The sequence below is a fragment of the Rissa tridactyla genome, chromosome 3, assembly GCF_028500815.1.
Source record: "Rissa tridactyla isolate bRisTri1 chromosome 3, bRisTri1.patW.cur.20221130, whole genome shotgun sequence".
In the NCBI taxonomy this organism is placed as follows: Eukaryota; Metazoa; Chordata; class Aves; order Charadriiformes; family Laridae; genus Rissa; species Rissa tridactyla.
The window spans coordinates 52,742,672-52,765,881 of NC_071468.1; the positions used below are offsets into that span (position 1 = coordinate 52,742,672).

General features: G+C 38.9%; 1 protein-coding gene across 12 annotated transcripts in view; it reads right to left on the reverse strand.

The window, feature by feature from the left end:
- MAP3K4 (mitogen-activated protein kinase kinase kinase 4) overlaps positions 1-23,210 on the reverse strand; it is a 70,310-nt gene that overhangs the window by 1,262 nt on the left and 45,838 nt on the right. For 7 of the 12 annotated variants that reach the window (XM_054193813.1, XM_054193812.1, XM_054193808.1 and 4 more), the window contains 12 exons: positions 22,515-22,593; positions 20,227-20,323; positions 19,256-19,372; positions 14,851-14,951; positions 13,651-13,731; positions 12,429-12,620; positions 11,658-11,728; positions 9,269-9,385; positions 7,646-7,805; positions 1,333-1,455; positions 673-779; positions 287-466 (listed from right to left, as the gene is read on the reverse strand). In XM_054193813.1, the coding sequence (XP_054049788.1) occupies positions 287-466; positions 673-779; positions 1,333-1,455; positions 7,646-7,805; positions 9,269-9,385; positions 11,658-11,728; positions 12,429-12,620; positions 13,651-13,731; positions 14,851-14,951; positions 19,256-19,372; positions 20,227-20,323; positions 22,515-22,593 (1,425 nt within the window). Of the gene's footprint in view, positions 1-286; positions 467-672; positions 780-1,332; positions 1,456-6,677; positions 6,774-7,645; positions 7,806-9,268; positions 9,386-11,657; positions 11,729-12,428; positions 12,621-13,650; positions 13,732-14,850; positions 14,952-19,255; positions 19,373-20,226; positions 20,324-22,514; positions 22,594-23,210 lie in introns of those variants that run through there. The other 5 variants (XM_054193809.1, XM_054193816.1, XM_054193811.1 and 2 more) reach the window with 5 other exon arrangements.

Below are 23,210 nucleotides of genomic sequence, written 5' to 3' on the forward strand. Positions count from 1 at the left end.
AAGTCTGGACAAGTCTTTTTAATGTAAAAATAACGCATCTCAAAAGAGCAGTGAAAGTTTATTGCATGGTGCACACCAGGTTCTTTTAGCCAAACGTTTCCTACCAACATCACATGTGCTTCCAAAAAGTTGCCAAACCTTGTTCTCTGGACAGCATCAATTTAGTCTCTGGACAGCCTCCCACCATGACACAGAGCCCTGTGGCACAGCTGCAAATGATGAAGCCAACTAAAAGCTCTTTCCCATCCCCATCTACAGCCTTTGTAGCCAAAGCCAGGAGACAAACCTTGACAAAAGGATGATCGAGGAGCTGGCTGGCCGTCCACCTCATCTTTGGGTCACTTTCCAGGCAGTGGCAAAGGAAGTCTTTCCCTTCTGGGCTCACTTTGTCAGGAATAGGAGGTTTATGACCCATCCCCACTTTATACATGATCTGGAAGTTGTGCTCATATTCGTGCCAAGGCCTCTGCAACAGGTAACAGCATTGCTAAGCGCAAGGTTTAGCGCGTAACTTGCTATCCAATAGAGCATATATTTCTGTACCCCAGGAAATTAAAACCCACCCTGGTACTTGCAGACTTAAGTGTGACAAATTGCTGGGAGCAGGACCAGAATTTGCAGAGAAAGTGCTAAGGACAGTTTGCGCTCATTCAGCACATAAACCATCCCTACCTTGCCAGTGACCATCTCTATAACAACGCAGCCCAGGCTCCAGATGTCCGCCGCACGTCCGTGCCCTTCTCCTTTAGCTCTAGTAATTACTTCTGGAGCCATGTACGCTTTGAAACAACACATAGGATGTCATCAGTTCATACAGCAGAAGGAACAGCACACATTAAGCAATTAACTGGGCAAAACCAGGTGGTTTTTAATATGTCTGTAATGAATTACCACTCAGCTTTTCTTGCTGAGTTTTGTCATTTGCTGGCTTCTTGTTCTTTGACACATTTGCAGCGTAACTGTCTTTCAGTTTGAAAAGTGATAGTGAAAATGCTGGTACAGTACATGCCGGCAGTTATTTTCATTTTTTAATAATAGATTAAGCAGCTGTTCAGTAAGAACAGTACTGCTTCAGTAAGGCTGCAGAGAAAGATACAACCACGGAAAACACAAGCTCCAGCACCTTTATAGTTACCAGACAAATACAACTTTATCTTTCCAGTTACGTCGTTCACTGATTGCTTTGGCTTCTGGATGTAAAGCACATCTAACTAGCTGAGGTAAAATCAAGTTTCCCTGAAACACATCATTTTACTCCAGCCCAGACTTTTGGCAGAGGTATCTTCTTTTACGGTAACTAGACAAGTATCTGCCTAGCACATGCTTCCTTACCTGCAGTCCCCAAAGTACTGTTCACTTCTCCAGGCATTGTCTGGGTGTTGTTCTTCAGTTTCACTGAGCACCCGAAGTCTCCTAGTTTAATCAGTCCAGATGAGGTAAGAAAGATGTTGGCTCCTAGGAAACACAACAAAACCAGTAGCCCTTGTTAAACCAGTGCTGAATCGAGGAGTGAGGGCTTCTCGAAATACTCTTGGAAGTTACACAGTAGATAATAGCTGAATTCGCACTTAAATCTTTACCTGTAGGTTAAGCATGGAATACGACAGCATTAGAGATGTTCCCCAAAGGGTACATTACCATTAGCCAATGGGATTTTTGGTGGGTTTGCGTTAACACTAAGCGTACTGGAAGCCGACAACAAGAAGTGTTCAAAACACAAAGCAGTACTGCAGGCAAACTCATCACCTTTCCATACGTGCTCGTTAGGAGAAAATACTCCTCCAGGAATTTATGAATTCCAGTGCTTATCCTTGTGAGTGTTGCACTGCAAGAAAACATCTGTCCTTAAGGAGGTTCCTGGCAGAGGCCATGGCTGCGTACCTGCCACTAGCCATCTTTGCAGTTCTGCTGAGTGAAGACAGATGGTATCGTACAGCTGTGTCATCATGGCAGACTTGCAAAATGGAGCTTATAGCATTGTATTACGTGTCCTACCAAATGCCCACTCCTATTGCGCTCTACTTCCAGAAGGATTTCTGTTATATTTCTTATTACTGTTATAATAAGTGGCTACACTGCCAACTTACACTAGAAAACATTTCCCTAGCATAGCTGAAAATCTCCAAGAGGAATCTGCAGTTGGCTTCAAGTCACTTGCTCTACACAACACCGCAACATAAGCCAAGTGGTTTCGATAACCAGTGGTTTTCTTTCATTCAACATCCTGCCAAAAGACATGTTGACAGCCAACAGAAAACAGAAGGAGCTCACTATACGTGTCAGGCCAAATCCTGGATTCTGGAAGTACCACAATGAAGCCACAAGTAGGTTGCAAAAGTCACCTGGCAGAAATACAGCTTAAGCTGTGAACTCCTGTGAGGAAAGACGAATGGTTTGCACAGAACGAAACTGCTCCTCTACACTAGGAGTAGGCAAATGTTGGGGGCTTTGTTACACATTGCCTTTTCCCATGCTACACAGAAGTTTCTTTCTAAAATAGCTCATCTGAATACAGCCTTCAGAAGTTTCTCATTTTTGTTTCACCTTGAACATAGGTCACTGCAGGAATCCTTGGCTGCTCCTCCTTTGTGTTATGTTCTCTTAGTTAATGACTTTATCTTGTTAGCGTGGCTGGGCATCCCCAAGATATTAATGGAAAACAAAAATAATCCTCAAAAAACTCAAGTCAAAAAAGAAGGCAGTGCAGGTCAATGATGACAAAACCCTGCCCGTTTCTCAAAGGGCTTCTCTAACTACCATGAGGATGCTTGATAACTAAAGCAAGATTTCTTTAGTTGAAGAGGTGTTGCATCAAACTGCACTATCAAAGGAGGAGAGAAATCATTAACAGAAATAAATTCCAACCTTTAATTACTGTAAGCCTTTTACAAGTTCTAGAAGAATTAACGCTCAGTTAATACAATTCTTATGCATATTGTGTCTGTAAGTTTTACACTCCTTGTACTCAGGTGCCTGCAAATATTCAAGATCAGAATTCTTTGGCTGGGTTCTGCAGTTTGCCAGCCAAACACAGGTGTCCAGAGTCACCCTGCAATCACAGGCACATGTAATGGAGCTGGACAGACCTTCCCTCAGCCCCTTGAATGAAAAAGAATCCAGAAACACACCAAAGCAGTACAAGGCAGCTCAAGGGGACACTAAATATGGGCAATGCATTAGAAGAGCGAGTTACTCTATCAGTATCTTTTTCCTTTGAACTACTGCCCACAGCTTTTCTTCTTCTAATGATTTTCAAGCAATTACTTGTCATATAGAAATAGGTGCACTTAGCCCACACAAAGAGCTTGGGAAAAATAGCCATCACTAGCAAACACTTTTACAAGGATGTTTTGGAAACTTATGTTCCCATTCCTCAAGAAAGCAACATGCAAATTTCACGGAAGGCTACAAAGTAGTTTCTTACTACTGCAGCGGCTGGAAACCGGCAGAGCTGAAGTGCAACCATCTCTCTTCTGACTGAATCTAAAGCTATTGTGATGGTTTAATACACTTCAGAACCTACTTACAAGGCCTTTCAAACTAAATTTGTCCCTTTAAAAAAAAAAGTCATGACAATTTAGCATAAATGTTACTGCGAAAATTCCTGTGAGCCTTTGTCCTGAAAGCACCTGGAACTGTCAAATGGAACAAAGCAACGAACCAAAGTTTCGCCACAAAGAAAGAGACAGCACTTGAAGACTCGTGTTGCTGACATTTTCTGTCAGCTATTTGAATAAGGCTTCCACTGACGCATTGTCTGCCGGAGCCTGTGTTTTGTAAGCTGCTTGGTCTCTGCTTCAGAGACCAAGATCAGACTCTAGGAGGAGTCTTTACAAAGGGTCTCCTTGTTAGATGAAACCTGCACAGAATCCAGCAGGACCTGGGTAAGAGAACAGGAAACGCAAGGGCAGTATTTTGAAAGTGCTCGATCCTTTTTACCTCTGACAGTTAATACTACTGTGCATGTAACAAAATTCCTGCCGTATCTGCATGGTTAATAAGCAAAATAAAACTGGAGATCACAGCTAGAACAGCAAAAGGCACAACACCCATCTGTTCCTTCTCTCCTCCTACACATACACTGCCAAAAGCATCTTCATTGGATGTACTTGGCAGAGGCAGGAAGGAGCCCAGTTCTGCACAGCCCGACTGCCATTTGTATCACAAGATGTTCTGGGCAGGCTGCAAACAAAGACCAAATGTCAAAAGCTGTACCTTTGCTAGAAAAAACAATAGCTATGACCCAAAGCATTTAAACTGAAGTTTCATGCCCTGGATCTCTGTACCAAGTCAGCCCCGTATGCAGCGCAGTGAAAACTGCAGTGGCGTGATATTCCAAAGGCGCTGGTGTAAATACCGTGAGTCTGAGGAGCAGTACCAAAGGTCCCACTAAAGGCTGTGGCATAATTCCACAAAGAGGGGCAGCTCACAGACATTCCTCAGCCAGTACTTAAGCAGTACAGCAGCCAAATTCATCCAAGAAACAAGCAGGCCAAATGCTACCCTTCGATGAGAAAAATCAGCTTTAGTATTCTACTTTAGAAAGTGTGACACGTGCCTGTACTCATCTGTTGAGCAGCCTTCTGTCTCTTGTTGAATGGCCTGCCTTCCCCTGTGCTCACCACGAAGACACGAAGGCAGGAGTAGCAGAAATTTTGAGAGCTAACATCAAAGTTAACAAGAGTACAATAACACTTTGATGAAGACTTCCTGGCCTTGAGCATCTCATTCACAGGCTTAATTTACTGAAGTTTCAGATACAATCCCTTCGTTTTCTGTATTCATTCTGAAAACAAAATCCAAGCACTCTTCAGGAATATGCCCTTCTCTCCTGGAGAGAAAGCACCAAGTATGACCTCATTGACTAATTCTTGTCAATTCAGTACCTGCGAGACCACACTCGGTGTGCTGTGTCTTGCTTTTGGGCTCCCCAGTACAAGACTGGAGCAAACCCAGCAGAAGAGCATCAAGACAGTCAGAGAGCTGGTGCACACAATGTACAAGGAGAGGCTGAAAGATGGGTTTGTGTAGCTTGAAGAAGGAAAGACTGGAGGAGTGTGTGTGTGGAATTTATTGCTGTTTTCAGTTGTAATGGGAGGATATCAAGAAGATGGAAATAGACTTTTTCCTCAAGGGCACGCTGTGAAAGGATCTGGTGCAATGGACACACCTCTGTAAATTCAAGGGAGGCATCAGGAAAAAGTTCTTCACGATGGTGATAGGTCAGTCATTGGGACGGAGGCCCAGAGAAAAGGGAATCTCCATCCCTGGAGATATTCGTAATTCAAGTGAACAAGGTCCTGAGCAGTTTGATGTAATTTGACATTTGTTCTGATACTGAGGTTGGCCGTGTTTTGAACAGAGGGCTCAACCAGAGATATCCAGAGACTCATTCAGCATTTAATATTCCATCATTCTCGATCACTGAGCAGAACAGCTTGCTTGCAAAAAGCGAAGTAATTATAACCGAGGAATCTGGGCTTAGCCACAGGCCTTAAAATCCAATAACCAGGACAGAGATAAAAAAATGCCATCCCAAAAGACTTAATCACCTGCTACATACTAGACCAACTACTTTACACATTGATGCAGACTAATCAAAACCAGTGCAGCCAAGTGTAGCAACCAGCCAACACTACCCCCAGTTTGCTCTCACAACCATGGGTTGAAAAAGGATTCAAGGCACCTGTGTCTTGCTTCATCTTTTACACTCATAGAACTGGATGCCATAACAGCATCTGAAGGACAACGGTGCCACTAGTGGACACTACTAACCAAAACACTCAATTTTGGAGCACAAAGTACTTGCAGTCACCAACTGCGGGATGTGTATAAACCGTTACTCTAAGAATTGGTTATCTGCTGCTGAAAGAAACAGATCCACACTTACAGTCATCAAACAGACCACAAGAGTGTGACCTGACAGCGAGATTTCCAGTTTTAACAGTCTGAATGACGTATTCTAATTCTTCCCTATCAGAAAAATAAGAGTACCCGACTACATAAGAGCTAAAAGTAAAACCAGAGTTTTCTTTACTGCCGTTAGCCTGAAAACTTGGGGATGCAACGTTAGCATAAAAGGAGACAGCAAGCGAGAGACTTCCAACGTAACATCAGGCATCCTTTATACAAATACCCTCTGTGGTCTGTCTTCATATCCTGTTATTAAGTTTCGGGAAAAAAACTATAGACAGACGTGTCTGCAGTGACCCTCTGTTTATAGCTGCTGTTATTCTCAAGGAACATCCCAACATTTGGTATGAGGAACCTGTTGCAACAGAAATACCCTCAGATAGCACAGCATTACAGTTCTGTCAGACCGCTCTCCTCGCTTCCCTAATGAGAGGAAGGCCTATTTGGAAACATATCTAGGAATCAGTAATGACATACAGCAGCACAAAAGAAATCCCTGTCGGCCAGCCTTGGATTTTGATCACAACGAGCTTCCAGGAGAGCGTAATCCAGCTAAGCAGAACCTGGATTTGGAATGATCAAGTAAAGGGCAAGGAGGGCACTGTGAAAAGCACGAAGGGAAATCCACAACTGGAGAGAAACCTTTGGTCAGGAAGGAGAACCAGAAAAGGCAAGATTGCTGGGTAATGGGAGTGAGGGAAAGTGTTTTCTAGGAAAAAAAGCCAAAACTGACCCAAGAGTGGCCTACCTGGGTGGGAGGCCTCTGGATCGTAGATAGTTCTTTTCCCAAATGAGAAGCACGAGGCCAAAGGACCAAGAGCAACTGGGAATCTCCTACACTGCTGCGGTGATTCAAAACCCTGTGAGCAAGAGGGACATAGAAACCCAGCATCGTTGGGTTGCACTACCTTGTCATAAAATGAGCGTTCGCAGGGCATACTGTGTGCATTGTTTCCCCTACCTGCTCTTAAGTTTCTGCCATAGGTGAGCAAAATATGCCAGACTAACAAAACCAAGAGAACTAGACATGGAGGATGTTTTTGGAAGGCGCAGGAAAAGAAAAATGAATGTGAAATGCGGACTGATACTGGGTGCCTTAAGCAAATGCCCAAACCAACCCCCCCTTCAGTTATTGTAGTTCCAGACTGCAAAAGCTGAGACCCAGGCATGAGTAGATAAATGTATGGCAAAAAACCCACTAGATAAGTAATTTTAATTTCTTTTAACAAGGCTTTTGTTACTATGTTTAAACCACCATTCCTCTGAAATCCTAAAACTTTTCTGGAAAATGGGAATCACAAGGAAAAGTGCTGATGAACAACTCTAGCACTGTACACTGCTAGTCAGCTCCCAGAAAACACCGTTTCTTGCACAGATGAGAAGAAAATCAACATTACATAAGTCGGTATATTAGTACTAAAAATACAAGGACCAAAATCTGAGATTGGATGAATCCCCAACAATCTTAACAACCTCTACAGAAACTATATAAATCATGGTCAGAATTTATGAGTTTGCAACACCAACTGTGAATATTTTTTATGTTCTGCACTTAAAAAGGAGCATGTAACTAGCCAATAACTTGTAAATTGAAAAACAAGAGGAAAGTTTTATACACTTAATGGCCACATAGATAATGTGCACTAAATCTGCGAAAATGTCCCCCATCCCTCCCCCCCACCCTCATCTACCGCACTGAAACAACAACATTACCTTTTTTGGTTAACATTACCTTTAATGTCTCGATGAACAATACCATGTTCATGTAGTACATTGATAGCAACCGTGATTTGCTTTGAGTAGAGCCTAATGACATGCTCCTGAAGGCCCAGTTTTGATACCTCCTCCAGAGTGCCCTCATCACAGTATTCCATGAAGATGTACATTTCCTCCTGTTGTGGGAACCAAACCGGATTTGATTGGTTTAAAGTTTTTTTTCTTCTTTATTTTTAAACACTGAATTAGGACCAAGTTTTCCTTCCATCCTTCATTGTTTGTGAAAAGAGTAATGGAAGTACCTCTTACCATGGAATATCTAATAAATCATCTCTTCATAACTCTGTTTTCTTGGGCACGCTTCAACCCAATATATTCTATTGCACAGCTATGGAAAATCTCTGCTACACGTCTATCTGCATCATTTGTATGTAACTGATACTATTTGGTGGTATAAAATACGTTGCTTTGGCATCAACCAAAAAGCACTTTGGAAATCTTGTAGGTGTATTAAGCAGAAATACAATAAAATCCTTTCCATGTTTAGAGACAAGGTAAAACGATGTTTTGGGCTTGGTTGTGCTTTTTTTTTTTTTTTCTCTCTCTCTCCCAGTTCCTGCAATATCATGTGTTGATTTCTTGGGGAGGGCAAGTATTTTGTTGTTGTCTATGGCTTGAAGAATGCCAACTCTAACTCACTTTAAGGAAAAGTTCCCTTCCTGTGTCGCCAAGCCCAGCCAATTTCAGCCAGACTTTATTAATACAAAAAGATGACAAAGACACTAAGGTCTTAAACTAGCCTTAGAAACCAACGACCCAATGGCACAGACACCCAAAGTTGTGTTCTCAAGTAAAAAAAATGCAGACAGAAAACAGTTTTTGACCCCTTCTAAACCAGCAATGGGTCAGCAAATCAACCCATTTGTATTAAGCAAATCAATCAAGACCACACAACGCTTTCCAGACACCAGGTGTCCTGTTCCCTGCCCACCTCACTCAGTAGAGATACAGGAAGGACCTGAGACTCACAGGGGGAGGTGGGAAGGGCATGTGGGAAGCAGAGAGTAAGAAAAAGTAGGGTATCTCAGCACACAATTCTGAAATCCAACTCCGTTAAGAAAACCAGTTCTGCTGCTCAAGCAAGAAAATTTTTTCCTTCTGAAAAGATGCTAGCTGAATCCCAGAAGATCTGCTTCCTTAACATACTTGTCTGGCAGCATGATTTAAACAGCAGCACAAAATTTTTCCAGAACTCAACAAGATCTTGGTACAACCTTTGTTGCTAACAGTGATTGTTTTTAGGCTGTCCAGTCTTTGTCTACACACAGAAGTTACCATAGCGTATATGATATAGCTTCTTTTAGAGCAGTTAAACTGCTCTAAAAAGAATAGAGCATTACTCGCTCTATTCACTTATTGTGAACGTTCTCTGTTTACGTACCGGTTCCAAAAAATGTCTCCAAACTGTGTTTCAGAGACCTCAACATTCAGAGGAAAGAAGACACACTGCAATTCACAGAGATACCCAGGCAATTAAGCTGAACTATAATGTGCTCAAGTAAAACCTCCAATGATCCAAAGCTTCTTAAAATTTTCTCTCTGCCCTATAAAAAAGCCACAATAATTTAGGTTTTCTTACCCTATGGAGCTCCACACCAAAATAACGAACAAGATTAGGGTGTTTGATGCCTTCAAAAATCTTCAGTTCATCAGCTGTTTCTTTGATGGTTTTGTGATCGTTAGGTTGAAATCTTATCTGCAAGAAAGATTTTTTATTAGTTTGCCGCTATTTCAAATTACTATGGAAAAAACCCCCAGAAAACAAACAACCCACCCTAAGCCAAACACAAATCAAGAAAACAGCTAAAAAAGCCTTTTTTTTTTTCTTCTTTTTTTTGTTTTTAAAAACAGCATCATCGCACAAATAGCCCCAAAATACCACCCCTCCATCCCCAAACTTAAACAAAAAAGAACACCAAACTGTTTTTGGAAAATTACATACAAATACAATGATGTATAAACTTTATAACAGCAAAATGCTGTTACTTCAATGTATAAATATACACGTGTGCACAAATATATCTCTTCCGAGCTTGCCTTCTGGCTTAAACGTGGTAGACAGACACAGTACAAGAGAATCTGAAAGTAACATCAGTGAGAGCTATCATGCAAGAAAGACTAGTTTCCAGGTACTTCATCAATGGAGATTCTAAGGGATTTCTTTGAGGGGTTTCTTCATTGAGAATGAGGCAGCTGCAAGGAAAAGGTGTGGCATGGAACAAATACCATGGAACAAAAACCACAAATACCAAGGTTTTGATATAAGAAACAGGTTTTCATCAGCTCTCCTACAATATGCCGTGATGGATTTTTCATGGAGGAAAAAAAATTTTCAGGTCTTCTCAAAAACTGATTTAAAGCTTCCATTCAAACAAAGATCGGCAAAATGCACAGCGAGTTATGGAAGATGCTACTTTTACCATGCTGGTAGAAAGCAGAAACTTTAATTAATTGAGTACAGGACAACTGGAGAGAAATAAACGCACATATTTTACCTTTGGTTGCTATCATATTATGATTGTTTTGTTCTGTATAACAATTCCAGGATACAGTTTGTACTCAAACAGTGGTAAAATTAAACACATGGAGATTGCAAAAAGGTGACAAATGACATTCAAGAATTTTATGTATTTCCTAACACTTGAAATTGCAATGCTACATATTTGCAGTAAAGCCTGTCCACTCTAATTTGTACAGATTTTAATGACGCTGTGGTTAAGACAATAAAGTCTGAAGAAATCTTGGGGGGAATGCAATGTTTTTAACCAGTTTAAGAATAAATAATTAAATGTTCTCCCAAGGTACTCTTTAAGGAAATAGAGAAAAGCCTTTTATTTTGAAGTTGCAAAGAGTTTGCATTTAAGACCACAGTGGTGGAGCAGGGAAAGTTTCTCGGTGAAATAATCTGGAAGTTAAAAATACTACAGGAAAAGGCAGCATACTGTATATTTAGCCTACTAGTGAAGTGTCTGTCAAACAAGGTGCATTTAACTTATTTGAACTTCTGCTAAAGAGCACACATGTGCTCTGTAAAAAAAAACAAAACACCTGCATCTAGAAAGCAACTTTGAATTCCAGAAACAGTGTGCTACTGATGGGGGGCGGCGGGGGGAAATGTTATTTCATCAGGAAAAAAAAAACAAAACCCAAACCAAAATTTCAAGTGTTGGTATTAGTTAGTCAGTGAATGAGTATGGTACAAGAAGTTAAGCACAAGCGCAGTCTTGCTTTTCCACACCTTTGAGAGATCACATACGTATTGTGTGTGTGGAGGAACTGGCTCATAAAATGCAACTTCTCTTGCACCAAATGGCTGGCATGGTAACTGTTGTGAACAGTTGATGCTCGCAGTTGTCTGAACGTGTGGAAAGACAAAACAACAAGATGCGTAGGGAAAATGGATCTCTACGCCTACATAGCTTTACTTACTTCTATCCTGAAAATTAAATTTTCTGTACCCACCAGGTTAGTCAACAGTTTTGTGACTCAACCTGGCTCACTTAAACTACAGGAGAAGCTGAAAAACATCTGATGTGACACTTCCTATCTTTTTCTCAAAGGAATGCAGAAGAAAGGAATAAAAAGTGAGATGAGATACTGCAAAGTAAAATGTAAGTTTGTGTGCAGTCCTCACTAATCAGAAAACTCTTCCCAAAATAATGGGAGTTCACACATATTAAGCAGGCATTTATTAAGTTCACAACATCCCTAAGGGATTAGTGAACAACCATGATCCATTTTACATACATTTAAATTGAAAGCTGTAAACTGAAAAGAAAAAGCTTACGCAACTTAAGGAGGAACAAGTGATATCAGCAGATGTGGCTACATGAAGCAACAATTTGTCTTCCCACCCTTTCCCAGATAGCTAACAATAGTGTTCAGAAATTCTTAATGCCTGCTAACTCGCGCACATCCGGTTTGGAAAAAACAAGGGCAGCAGTGATCCTTGTTTACAGAGTACTCACTTCCTTCATAGCCATCAGCTCTCCAGTGTCAACACTGATGCAGGTATAGACCTTCCCATACTGGCCTTCACCTGCAGAATTAAAATAAGAAAAATTAAGTACACTACATTCAATAAGCAACATGTACATAAGCTGCAATAAGAAAACACATCACTGAAAATTGTGCTTCCCAAGGTTATTTACCTTTATTTAGCATTTCAAGTAGCTTTTAACCTGTAACACCTCATACTACACTTACGATCCTGAATTCAAGATGATTAAAAGTAAAAAAGTTATATTAACAGGCTGACCTGAAAGAAAACTTCTCATGAATATGACGATTTTTCCCCAGCAATCCCAAACCAGAGAGGAAACGACCATCATATGGGGGGAACAACAACAATACTGGTGAATTAAAAAAATCCCAAAGTTTGTGCTCATTTCCATTCATATTTCTGGTTCTTCCAAAAGCAGAACTCAAACTTTTACAGGGTTGAACACATGCAGGAATCACAGGATCATACCTAAGTACTTGTTCTAACCAAATCCTTCTCCTCCTTTGTTTCTTGCTATTTGACCCGTGAAAACTTCACTGAAGTGCTACGTAATGGAAATGCTAGCTGCACTGGTATTTTGTACTTTAATATTCTGATTTCAGGAAAGCTGAAAACCCTGACAGCTGAAACCCCTACCTACACAGAGACCCAAGATTTCAGAAAATAGTCTTAGATTTCCTTCAAAAATATTAAGCTGGATATTTTAGCCCGATAAATGAAGGTATAATGAACGTACCAATTTTGTTTCCTCTCTGCCACTTGAAAGTCACTTTTCTCAAACCTACATGCATGACATTATCATAAGATTTCGGTGTGTCACAAACTTGGCCAATGATGTTCTTCCTCCTCATCTCTCTGTATCTCCTTTCTTCAAACAACTGAACAGACTTTTGAACAGCTTCAATTGGTGCTTGCTTGGAAGCAGTGTCTAAAAAGAGTGACGAACAGTTTCCTTGATTGAGAAATATTCACTGTGTTTATATTTTGTTACCTTTGATATCACGTGAAGTGACCTCAGTTAGAAGACAACTATTTTGTGAGTCTAATTTAAGATGTAGGAAAAGAATGAAACATTTTAGCAATCACATATGAAACTATCACTTATGAATCACAGATGAAACTAAAGTAAAATGAGAACACTGGTACTTTTCTAATAATCTCTTACTGGGTTCAAGGAGTTAAATTAAACCAAAATCCTTGTCTTCTAGAAATTTTCAATTTTCCCTAATTCTTTTCTAGATTAAACAAACTCAATTCCTTCACTGTTTATGTTCCAAACAAAAAATAAGTCTTCAAGGTTTCAGAAAAATTTTTGCTGTTCTTCCTGTGTTCTGTGTGAGCCACATCAATGAGAGATCAGCTTTTTATATGACAGAAAACTTTTCTGTAATGTTTCATGAGGTTCTACCCTGCCAGAATATACGTAAGAAAGCTATATGTATGTATCTGTACAGTATAGGAGTCTCAGAAGTAATCAAGTTACTTTAAGTTTCATGAAAATAAGCGGCAGGACAGAGAGGAAGGGACCCCATAAAAGCCTTGAATTTGGGAAATGGTCTAGGATCACACACTATTGGACACGCAAAATAAGAAAATCCCATGTTGGGGAGAGATATTAGGAAGTGAGGAAGGGCAATTCATAATCTGGCACTGTAAAGGGGCAGCAAACTTCTGCAATTTCTATAGCAATAAAATGTACTCCCTTTGTAGGACACCATTGCTAGTATCTTTCAGAAACTGAAAATATGTAATTTTTATGAAGTTTAATTACTCCCACCTCAGAGAGTACCCCTTGTGATTTTGTTAGCAGTACCTTCTATCTGCAATCAGGATTTTCCCCCCGCCCCTTCCTGTGTACAAAGCCGTGAAAACCTCTTCGCAATCAGCATTACGATTCAGCCTTTCAACACAGCACTAGTTTCAGAGATGTTACATTACAGTGACTCCAAGACACCTACCTTTGGTCTGGTTGATTAAAGTTCTGAGCTCCCAACTCCGCCGGGACGAGCCACTTGAATCTCCTTTTGGATACGCTGGTTCTAGAGAAACAATACTGTGAGCGTAAAAGTGACTTTATCTCATATTAAGGATTATGCCACGATATTCAGCAGAAGCTGAGATCTTATATATTGGGACTAACACACCCTACAAGTATATGAGGCAACCATATAGCAATGTATGCTCTTGAATTCAAAAATTATTTATCTTTAGAAAACAAATTATGAAAGCTATTCTGAAATAGAATTTAATTTATACAGGAACAGAGATCTTCCATAACCGAGGGGAGCGCTTCAAGCCAGAGCACTCAGAATCAAGTATGTAGGAAATCTGTAGGAAAATAAGCTTCTAAGGTTCCTTAGAAAAAGACCTCTATTCATTCCAATCTAAGCCAGTTTTCCATTCATACAGATATACAAAAAAGTGAATAACCATGAAGTAGAAAATATTTTCAATATCTGCTTAAAAAAAACAAACCAACCCCCCCCCAAAATATCTACCACACCTCTTAGTATAAATTTTTAAGGCATTTCTTTCTTAGAAATCCGGTTCATTTTGTAGGATGACCACAGTATCAGCTCTACTTCGCTTGGCATTTTGTACTTCATTTTAATTTGCACAGAACACGCTATCTTAACAATATTTCAAGGTATTTGTTGTAATAAATACCACACATACAGGGGCTGGGGAAACCTGAAGAGGGAGCCCTGATCAGGCCATCGAGTCACACGCTCTGTCCTTTCTTCCAGTATTCAAATATCAGCAAGTATTTGTAAGATGAATACTGTGGCGGTAGTTAAAGAACTGGATAGAAAACTCTTCACTGTCCTGATGGGTCCAGTTCATACCTCATTAACGCCATTTAGAAATTTACTACTGAATGGGGTATATAATTCAGCAATTATGTTACTCATTTCATTTTGAACACTGTAACTTAGTAAGACACTAGCAAAGTCCTTCAGGTACAATTCTGAAACAGTATGACTGAAAACAGAACTTACTCCGACAATATAAGCGTGAAAGTTAAAAATCTAAGATTTTTGAATGGGGAAAGGTGAAAAAACATTCTGGAAAGGCTAAGAACTGGGATCAGAGAGAAATATGTTAATGACTTAAATCATCTGCACACCCAGGCCACAATCCATTACTGTGACAATCACCTTCTCGCTCTTCAGTGGGACTGGAGTGACGACTAAGGGATCTGAACTGCAACTCAGCTGCTATTGAAGAGAGTCGATCATTTTCAGGGACACTGGAACCCCTGTTAAAAAGAGCCATTGTACTAATTAACTTAGCATTGCACTAAATAACTACTAGGGACAATTTAACTGCAGTTTTAAAGAGGAGAACCTTTGAGACCTAGGACATGAACAATGAAAGTAACACGAAAGAAAAACTGATGCTGAGGGGTAAACTCAAAAGCCTTTCCATGCTATTTTCCCCCAAATGAAGACTTTTTATATAATTTTAGTTATGCCACTCTATGAAAAAACCTAAGCTTCAAAGGCATAAATTACTTGAAACAGTTACTTGCCTAAAACAACAAAAATCATTTGAATGACTTTTGACATCCGACTAAGCTGCTGCAGGCTGCAGCTAGTGCCAGGTTTGGATATACAATCAGAAGTGATTCAGCAGGGTGACAATGTGAGCCATGAGCCACATTATCAGATATGGTGTGGTAACTGAATTCATACGTTTCTAGGGTGCCACAAATACAGCCATAGTCCATAGTCATAAAGTCAAAACCAGTGAGAAGAGCCACAAGCCAGCTGACAGGAAGGACAGCGTTAAATGACAGCAGCTTGACTGCTTGGAGGCCCAAACTCCTCCAGACAGCACAGAGTAGAATTAGATACCTCAGAATAAGACCCAGATGAATAAGCACATTGAACAGAAAGGGAAACAATACTAAGAGAAATGAACCTTAAATCCTTAAATCTTCATTCACCTTTCTCCAGCCCAAGACATCGATCAATCCACCTCCATTTTACAGCCATAAATTCCTCATGAAAGTCTTTCTACAATAGCTCCCTTTTGCACAAGGCTCCCTTTCAATTTTTAAAGCCTGGTGGGGAAGAGCTGGGGCTGATGCCTCCTTTAACCTAATGCTTTAGAGGTATTAGCTAAACACTACTGGAAAGTGGGGAACATTGTTAAATCCTTCACTGAAAACTAACAACTACAAAAAGATGAAAGATACCTGGCATCATACAGCATGCACACCTATGAGAGAACTTCCCTACAGCCCTGAAGTTGCTTCTGAATTGTATAAAATTATTACCTGATAATAGTTTTTTTAAAAAAATAAATTTAAAAAAAAGACACAAGCTTCACAATCTTGAGAACAGAAGCCAAAACCCAAGACACCCTATTCCCATGTGAACATTCTCAACACAATGTCTGCTTTGCACTCCCTACTGCTGCCAACTAGATCTTTTAAGTTTGAGGAGGAACTGGAACTGAACGAGTTAAAATCCTCAGTACTCTTCAAGAAGGTGAGGTTTCACTTGGCAAAAAGGCTGAGGATATTCTCAGCCCATACCGAGCAACAATTCCAGATTCACAAAGAGCTTAAAAAAGAGCAAAGCTAAAGCACCTCTAAAATGAGGCAGTAGCTGAATAGAAGACCTTAAGCATCTCAGCTTTGAATACAGGTGTCTAAAATAGTTTTCAGGCCCATCTTAGCCACCCAGATCTTTTATTGTTTGTGTCCAGAAAGACTGTGTGCATGTTATGAGGCAAAGAAATAGAGTAAAAGAGAAGAAGATTTGCTAAATTTCTGCTCCGGTCCTGGATAAATATAAAAAGATGAATAATAACCCCAGCTAGCTCAGAAATTAAACACTTATAAAGGCCATAGTACGAACATAGTGTAAATGTATAACCATCAGAAAGCTCAATGTAAACAACCAGGTATTGCTGCTTTGGATTTTACTTTCTAGTTATATTAAACTGATTTTTTTTTTTTTTTAAAGAAAAACTTCAATAGAACTATGGTGGCATTTGTGCACTACGCACTGCCTAGTACTATCAGCCTCCTACGTTCAAGTTCCTACATTCAACTTTTTCTAGATATTTAATGCTTACAATCATGTCATAAATGTCTAAAGAGCTTCTGTAAAGTGCACAAAGTTTCTGTTTCTGTGCTAGTCCAGCAGCTGGACTGCACACTTCTTGTATAGAAAATCCAAAAACGCTTGCTTGATCCAACAGATTCCGCATTGGAGCGCAAATAAATGAAATTCGTAATTTCAATTTATCACCGCATTGTGTTAAAGTTTGCAACTTTCTTTTAACTACACTAAAACCAGAAATTTGCTATAAATATATTACAGTGTAATATTTTGTCTTCCTCAATAAACAAAACCCCTAAAAAACCCCAACAAAAGCCTCCAAAACTCTGTCTCTGCTTTAATAATTTTTTTCTTCAAATTCTTCCTAGATAATACCGGGGTTAAAAAATGCTACTGAAAAATCCAGGCAATGCACAAAAAAGAATAAAATCATGTGATATTTTTTAACAACCATCAGAAAAGGGAAAACTGGGAGCTCTAACAAAAACACATGTCTTTGAAAAACAGGCCTAGGCAATTAAACTAAAATGCCGCATTAACATCGACTTTGATGTTACAATCCATGAAAGTATTATGCATTTGGTTGCAACTAAGAAGTAAAATTCTTATTTCTTTTCTTCCTAATGAATATCTTCTTGAACTAGAAGAAACTGTCAAAACGCCAACCTTCACATTTTGATCAATATTTGTGTAGGACACACATGCAGAAAACATTAAAAGAATGTACCACTGTACTCAAGTGTGTCAAATTATAAACCTGGCAGTTGCATTGAGTGTTATCAAATCACAACAAAGCCTACAAGTATTAAAAACTACCCTCCTATCTCCCTCTTGAAAAATTAACTAGCCTCAAAGATATGCTTTGGCTCAAGGTGCTGTACATGTTCTAAAAAAAAAAAAAAAAACCAAAAAACAAAAACCAACCTGCTTCATATGTTGTGTAAAGACTAATTATCAAATAAACAAGCTCTGTATTTTCAAAATCATAAATACTAATTAACCCTCACCCTGTCAGCTTACGAAGCTGACAGAACCTCTCAGCGAAAGTTCTCTAGAATGTTACTTACTTGAAAATGGCTTTTCAAGTGCATAGTGGTGCCGAATACTGCCTCCTCTGTCTTTTTCAACAGGGGGCTTAAGACAGAAGCATGAAGGATATACAATAAATACATGTAGTTTGAATGACAAAAATTCAGGATGTATTTTCAATTAAAAGAAAAGGGCCCAGACTCACAAGCGCTACATCTAGAGGCTACCGTACCTGCAGGTCACAACTTACCATAAAAATTAACTGAAAAGGCTTGCAGGAAAGATTTTATGTAAGAAGTGACAATTTACTTCCCTTTTAACAAGTTAATGCTGTACATCTGGTAACAAATCAACAAACACTGATGGTTGTGGTTTGTTGGCTAACAACTGTGAATTATTTATTAACAAATAAATAATTCATAATCAAGTCATATCTAAGTTCACATTGGTCACCATCAATCTGTTGTTCTTTCACTGCCTGTTCTTTCTTTTCTCTACAGCTGTGTGATACACCCAGATCACGTGTCTCCATTTATACAAATCTCTTGTACAAGAGAGTTTCTGGTACTCTGCAGTAGAAATAAGAATATACATATATGTGTGTGTGTATATATATATATATGTATGTGTATATATATATAAGGTTTTGACAGTCAGGAGTGCAGGGGGAAAAAAAATAATTAAAAAAAAGAGTAAATTTCGAGAACCTGGGAGACATGTCAATGGTCTGACTGTGGTATGGGAAGAAGGAACACCAACATTCTGAAATCTAACAGCCAAATCAGAGGCCAAAAAGCAAGAAAGATACTAACATAGGTCTGCCAAAAAATTCACTCATGATGTCTGCAAACAGATGATACAGAAGTGGTGTCTGTTACATATCCTGATACAGGAATGGTTTCTTTTGTATTAAGTTTATTCTGCAAAACCCTAAGAAGTCAAAGGTGTAGCAAGAAATAAAAAATCCTCCTGAAATCTTAGGTGTTTAATGCCATGTTTGCCGCTGTATAGCATTTCAAAATATTTATGGCAGACAGTAACAATACCAAAGCTGTTAGTTAATATTAAAAACATATATATGTATCCTTGGGCTTATTTGCTTGTTACAGTCATCTTAGTGCAAAATGTTAGTTATCAATACTAATTATTTAGTAAAGTTATACTGATGAACTGATTGGCGTATGTTAATTTCATGGACATTTTTACTGCACAAATTTGTAATCTATGTGAGAACCGCATGCTTTAACTACTGTATTGTTCAGACATTTTAAATCTGAAAGCGGTCTTATCTATTTCTAAGACATATGATTTTGCTCAAGTCAAACATGAATGAAGGAGTCAGTGGAAGACATGATGGGACGGAAAAGCACGGTGCAAATGACTAGGATGCAAGTATGCGGAAACAGTTATATGGGTGATGTGAGTCAAACGAGGCTGCTACATCATGGAGCGGAGCTACCTGGTATCATTTGCACTGCTGACAACTTTGGGTTGAGCTGAGTCGCTACCGACGAGAGCGGGGCGACTGACAGCAACGCTGCAATGGTTCCGTACATCACAAGGGACACTCCGCGTGCTGTGGCAAGAAGAAAAACTTCAGGAAACAGTTAAAAAAAAAAAACAAAAAAAAAAACTCATGGAGTCAAAAATTTCTTTTAAAAATAAAATTCTGAAGTGTGCATAATGAGGCCTGATTTTAAAAGTTTTTCAAGCACATAAAGATTTTTAATGTGGAGTAAGTCTGGGTCTCTGAAGATTCAGGGGCTGTCAATATGTGCAATAACAATAATAATCTTCAAAATAAAAATCTCCAAATCTTTAGAACAGTACTAGTTTCTGCTGACAGCTAAGCAACTTCCAAAAAAAAAAAAAAAAAAAGAGTCAAATGTAGAGTTTGACACTGTACTGATTTTCTTGAAAATAAGGCCCTCTGTTTGTGTAAAAAATATGCATGGCAAAGTTTATTTTGAAATTTTTAAAAAACTATTTTTGCATTCATTCTCACATTAACTCTTCCAAAGGGAAGCAAAACCATCCATTGCTTTAAGCTTCTTCACAGCAGGTTGGTAATAATGCAGAAATGCCACCATATTCCAGAATGCTTCATTTTTAAGTCTTATCTACACTAAACTACAGAAAGCACTGTCACAAGCATGTATGCAGACATTCAAAGTGAGGAAGGGAATAAAAGTCTTGTGAATGAACAGTTTTCACTGAATTAAAACTTGTTACATTGAAACACTGTTTTCAGGAAAGGGGATAAGAAAAAGAAACAATATTGTCCTTCAAAGCAACATGGATAAAATTCAGATCACTAATATGCTGCTTTGCCCTCAACAGGAGAAAAAAAAAAAGGTAGTCCACTTACTAACAGTCAGCATAGCCAAGACAGGATTAACCAGTTTAGAATTCTGTATTAATGCTAAATACCTGAAGCCTTCAGGAGTAGGGATGATAAGATGAGGATTTGGTGGATCACTATGGCACCGAGGTACTTTTACAGGACGGGGACTGTTTCGATGAATAGCTGCAAACATAAAAAAGGTAGCCATTTACCCAGATGTCAGAAAAATTCTGTTAGGGACATTTCAAGACACAAAATTAAAATAAATTCCTATTTTACAGAGTTAACTGTGAACTGGAACCTATTTTCTTGTCCTTTAAGAAAAATGAAAATTATTCCAATTTTAAATAAATCAATTGTACGTATTAATATTATTCATATTGTTGTATCACATAACTCATCTAGAAAATAATGAAAATTCTCCAGAGAATTAAAAACTAGCAATTAAAAGATGTATACTTACTCCACTAAAACTACACCTTCATTATTTCAACTTCACAGATTAAAGATGATTTGTTATCTTATTGCAAAATAAATATTAACAAACCAAATAATAATTAAAAAGCAAACAGCGCTCTAATGTTCATTTTGCATCAGAATTAGTTTTCTCAGACAATAACAGAAAGCAAAATGAGCTGGGGAATAAAAAAAACAAAACACATTTGACAGTTTTACCCATACTAATGCCCCCCATGCCAGCCTGCCCCAAGAAAGTGGTACAGAGGGACAGAGTCAAAACTAAATGAGACGTGAGAGTAGTCTGCAGCGTCTTTCCCTTCCCTCAACCCCTCCTTAATTATCCAGAAAAATATTGCAGCAGTCACATCGCAAGATCGCCCATCAAAACATGAGGCAGTACTTACTCAGGTCACTGTCATTAACCTAGCCTGGCAGGTTAATTCTGCCTTCTTTGCAGTATCAGGACAAGTAAAGGATTCCAGGGCCAGGTATTAGTTGTCCTGTTATAATTCACAAGAAACACTAGCAGAAGACCCAGAAGGCAGAACTTAACCCACTTGGGTGGACACAGGCTGTTTCACAAAGCAAAGAGACAGGATAAAACACTGCGAAACCCCCAGCTATGTGCCTACAGGCAGCAGCTTGAACACAACTGGACCCGCAGCTTTGGGAAAAAGATCACAGTGGGTTTAAGTCCCTCAACATGGTATGCAAATGCAACTAGGAATTCTTATTTTTCTCCTGATCACGAGACAGAAAAGGGTATCTGCAATATCTGCTGCCAGGACAGTTTATGTTTAGTTATGTATATTTCACATGTATGAAAGCTTCAGCCTGCTGTTCCAAGTCTGTGCCACCCGTCTGTGTCACCTCCTCCCCCGTGCCTCTGAGCTGAAAGCTGCCAAGCAATTTAGTTTGTGTCATCTGCTGTGTCTGCAATAGCATTTATAAGAGTTTCAGTACTTTGGGATCATCATGCTAGTGATCTACCTAAAACAGGCCTTCCTCTGAACAACAGTATCAAAAGTGAACATACAGGTTTTACATCACAGTACAGAATTAAGCTAAAATTTATTTTAGACTATGCTTCTTTCCAAAGGATTGGACTGACTTTCATTGTGAAAGGTTTCTCAGCTATAAGCTTTTCTCATCAAAATTACATCAAAACTGAAACTTTCCTGAAATACTGAAAAATTTCCTCTTGCCTGAGCCAAATTACCTTCTCTTCATGTTTTCTGCCATCAACCCCATCCAGAAGTGGACATCAGAAGAAAAAAAAGAAGACATGATATTTTGAAAGTTAAGCCAGTCAATGGGCTTGTGAGGAGGAAAAGAGAAAGAGAGCCAAGAGAGAGATACATAAAAGGGAAGCACAGCTGAGAAAATATCCTTTTCTCAAGATAAACAATGAAATACGTTGATTCCACTTTAATGCCAAAGATTTTTTTTGCACTATCACAAATTTTGTGACATTAGAGAACTATTTCCAACCACTCTATCATCAAGGCCCCAGGTGTAACTCCTCTGTACCTCAATACTTAGTAAATCCATCAGAAGTGTAAATATCTGCAGTGCCACAATGAGAGGGAGAAGGAGCTGTAACTGCCTCCTTAAAGTTATAATCACTTCTTTACCCAACCTTTAAAACAAATCACAATCCTTTTCCAGGAGATCTGCAAGACTTCATAGAGATTCAAGATCAAAAAACAGAGGAAAGCATCTGTAAAGCTTTTAAATTTTTTGAGTAAAACCAACACGTCACGTTGTCAGGCAATAATGGTTCCACATCCACAATCATGAAAAGCGTAAAAATACTTTTATTGTTATTTCTAACATTTTAAAATTACTTTACAATCAAAATTCTGTAATAATAGCAGCAAAGCTCCAGAACAAATGCCAGTAACTTCTGCCTTACCAAGGTACAAACCTGTAACAGGACTGTGAGGTTTTCCAATAACATGACCGATGCACTCATTCATCAGAGCTTGTAAACTCTAGAAAAGATGAACAGAAGAAATTGTGATTTTTCATGTTACAAGAGAGCTGATACGGCAAAGCTCACAGTAACAACATTACACTGGTTAAGTATGTAATCTGTCAAGTAAGCACCCCTACATTCTATCAATTACATTAAACTTCTGGATGCACAATAGGGTTTTGACTTTGTTGATTTTATTTTTTTTTTTAAACTAGAAATCTTAGTCTTGCCTTGCCTTTTGACCCTGTCAAAATTACATAACCATAAGAACTGAAAAATGATATATCATAAAGAACATTTCATAATATAAATCTAGAGGAACTTAAAAATACCCACTGTTAATAAAATTTAAAATCAAGCTTGCTGGAAAAAGCTGGGGTCTCCTCTGCCCTCCCTTTCCCCACCCTAAGAAGAATCACCCAATGAAAATGGGTGAGAGTATGACAGCCTGAATCACAAGACTAAAGTCTGTAAAACAAAAAATAGGAAGCACTGCATATTAAAAAAAAAAATACAAAATCCACTTTCCTTCTCTACCCATGAAGTTAGCAGAACTGTAATGAAAGAAAGCTTAATACCTAAACCACTGAGCTGGGGCTCAGGCAATCTGAGCCTAATTATTGGGTGTACTAT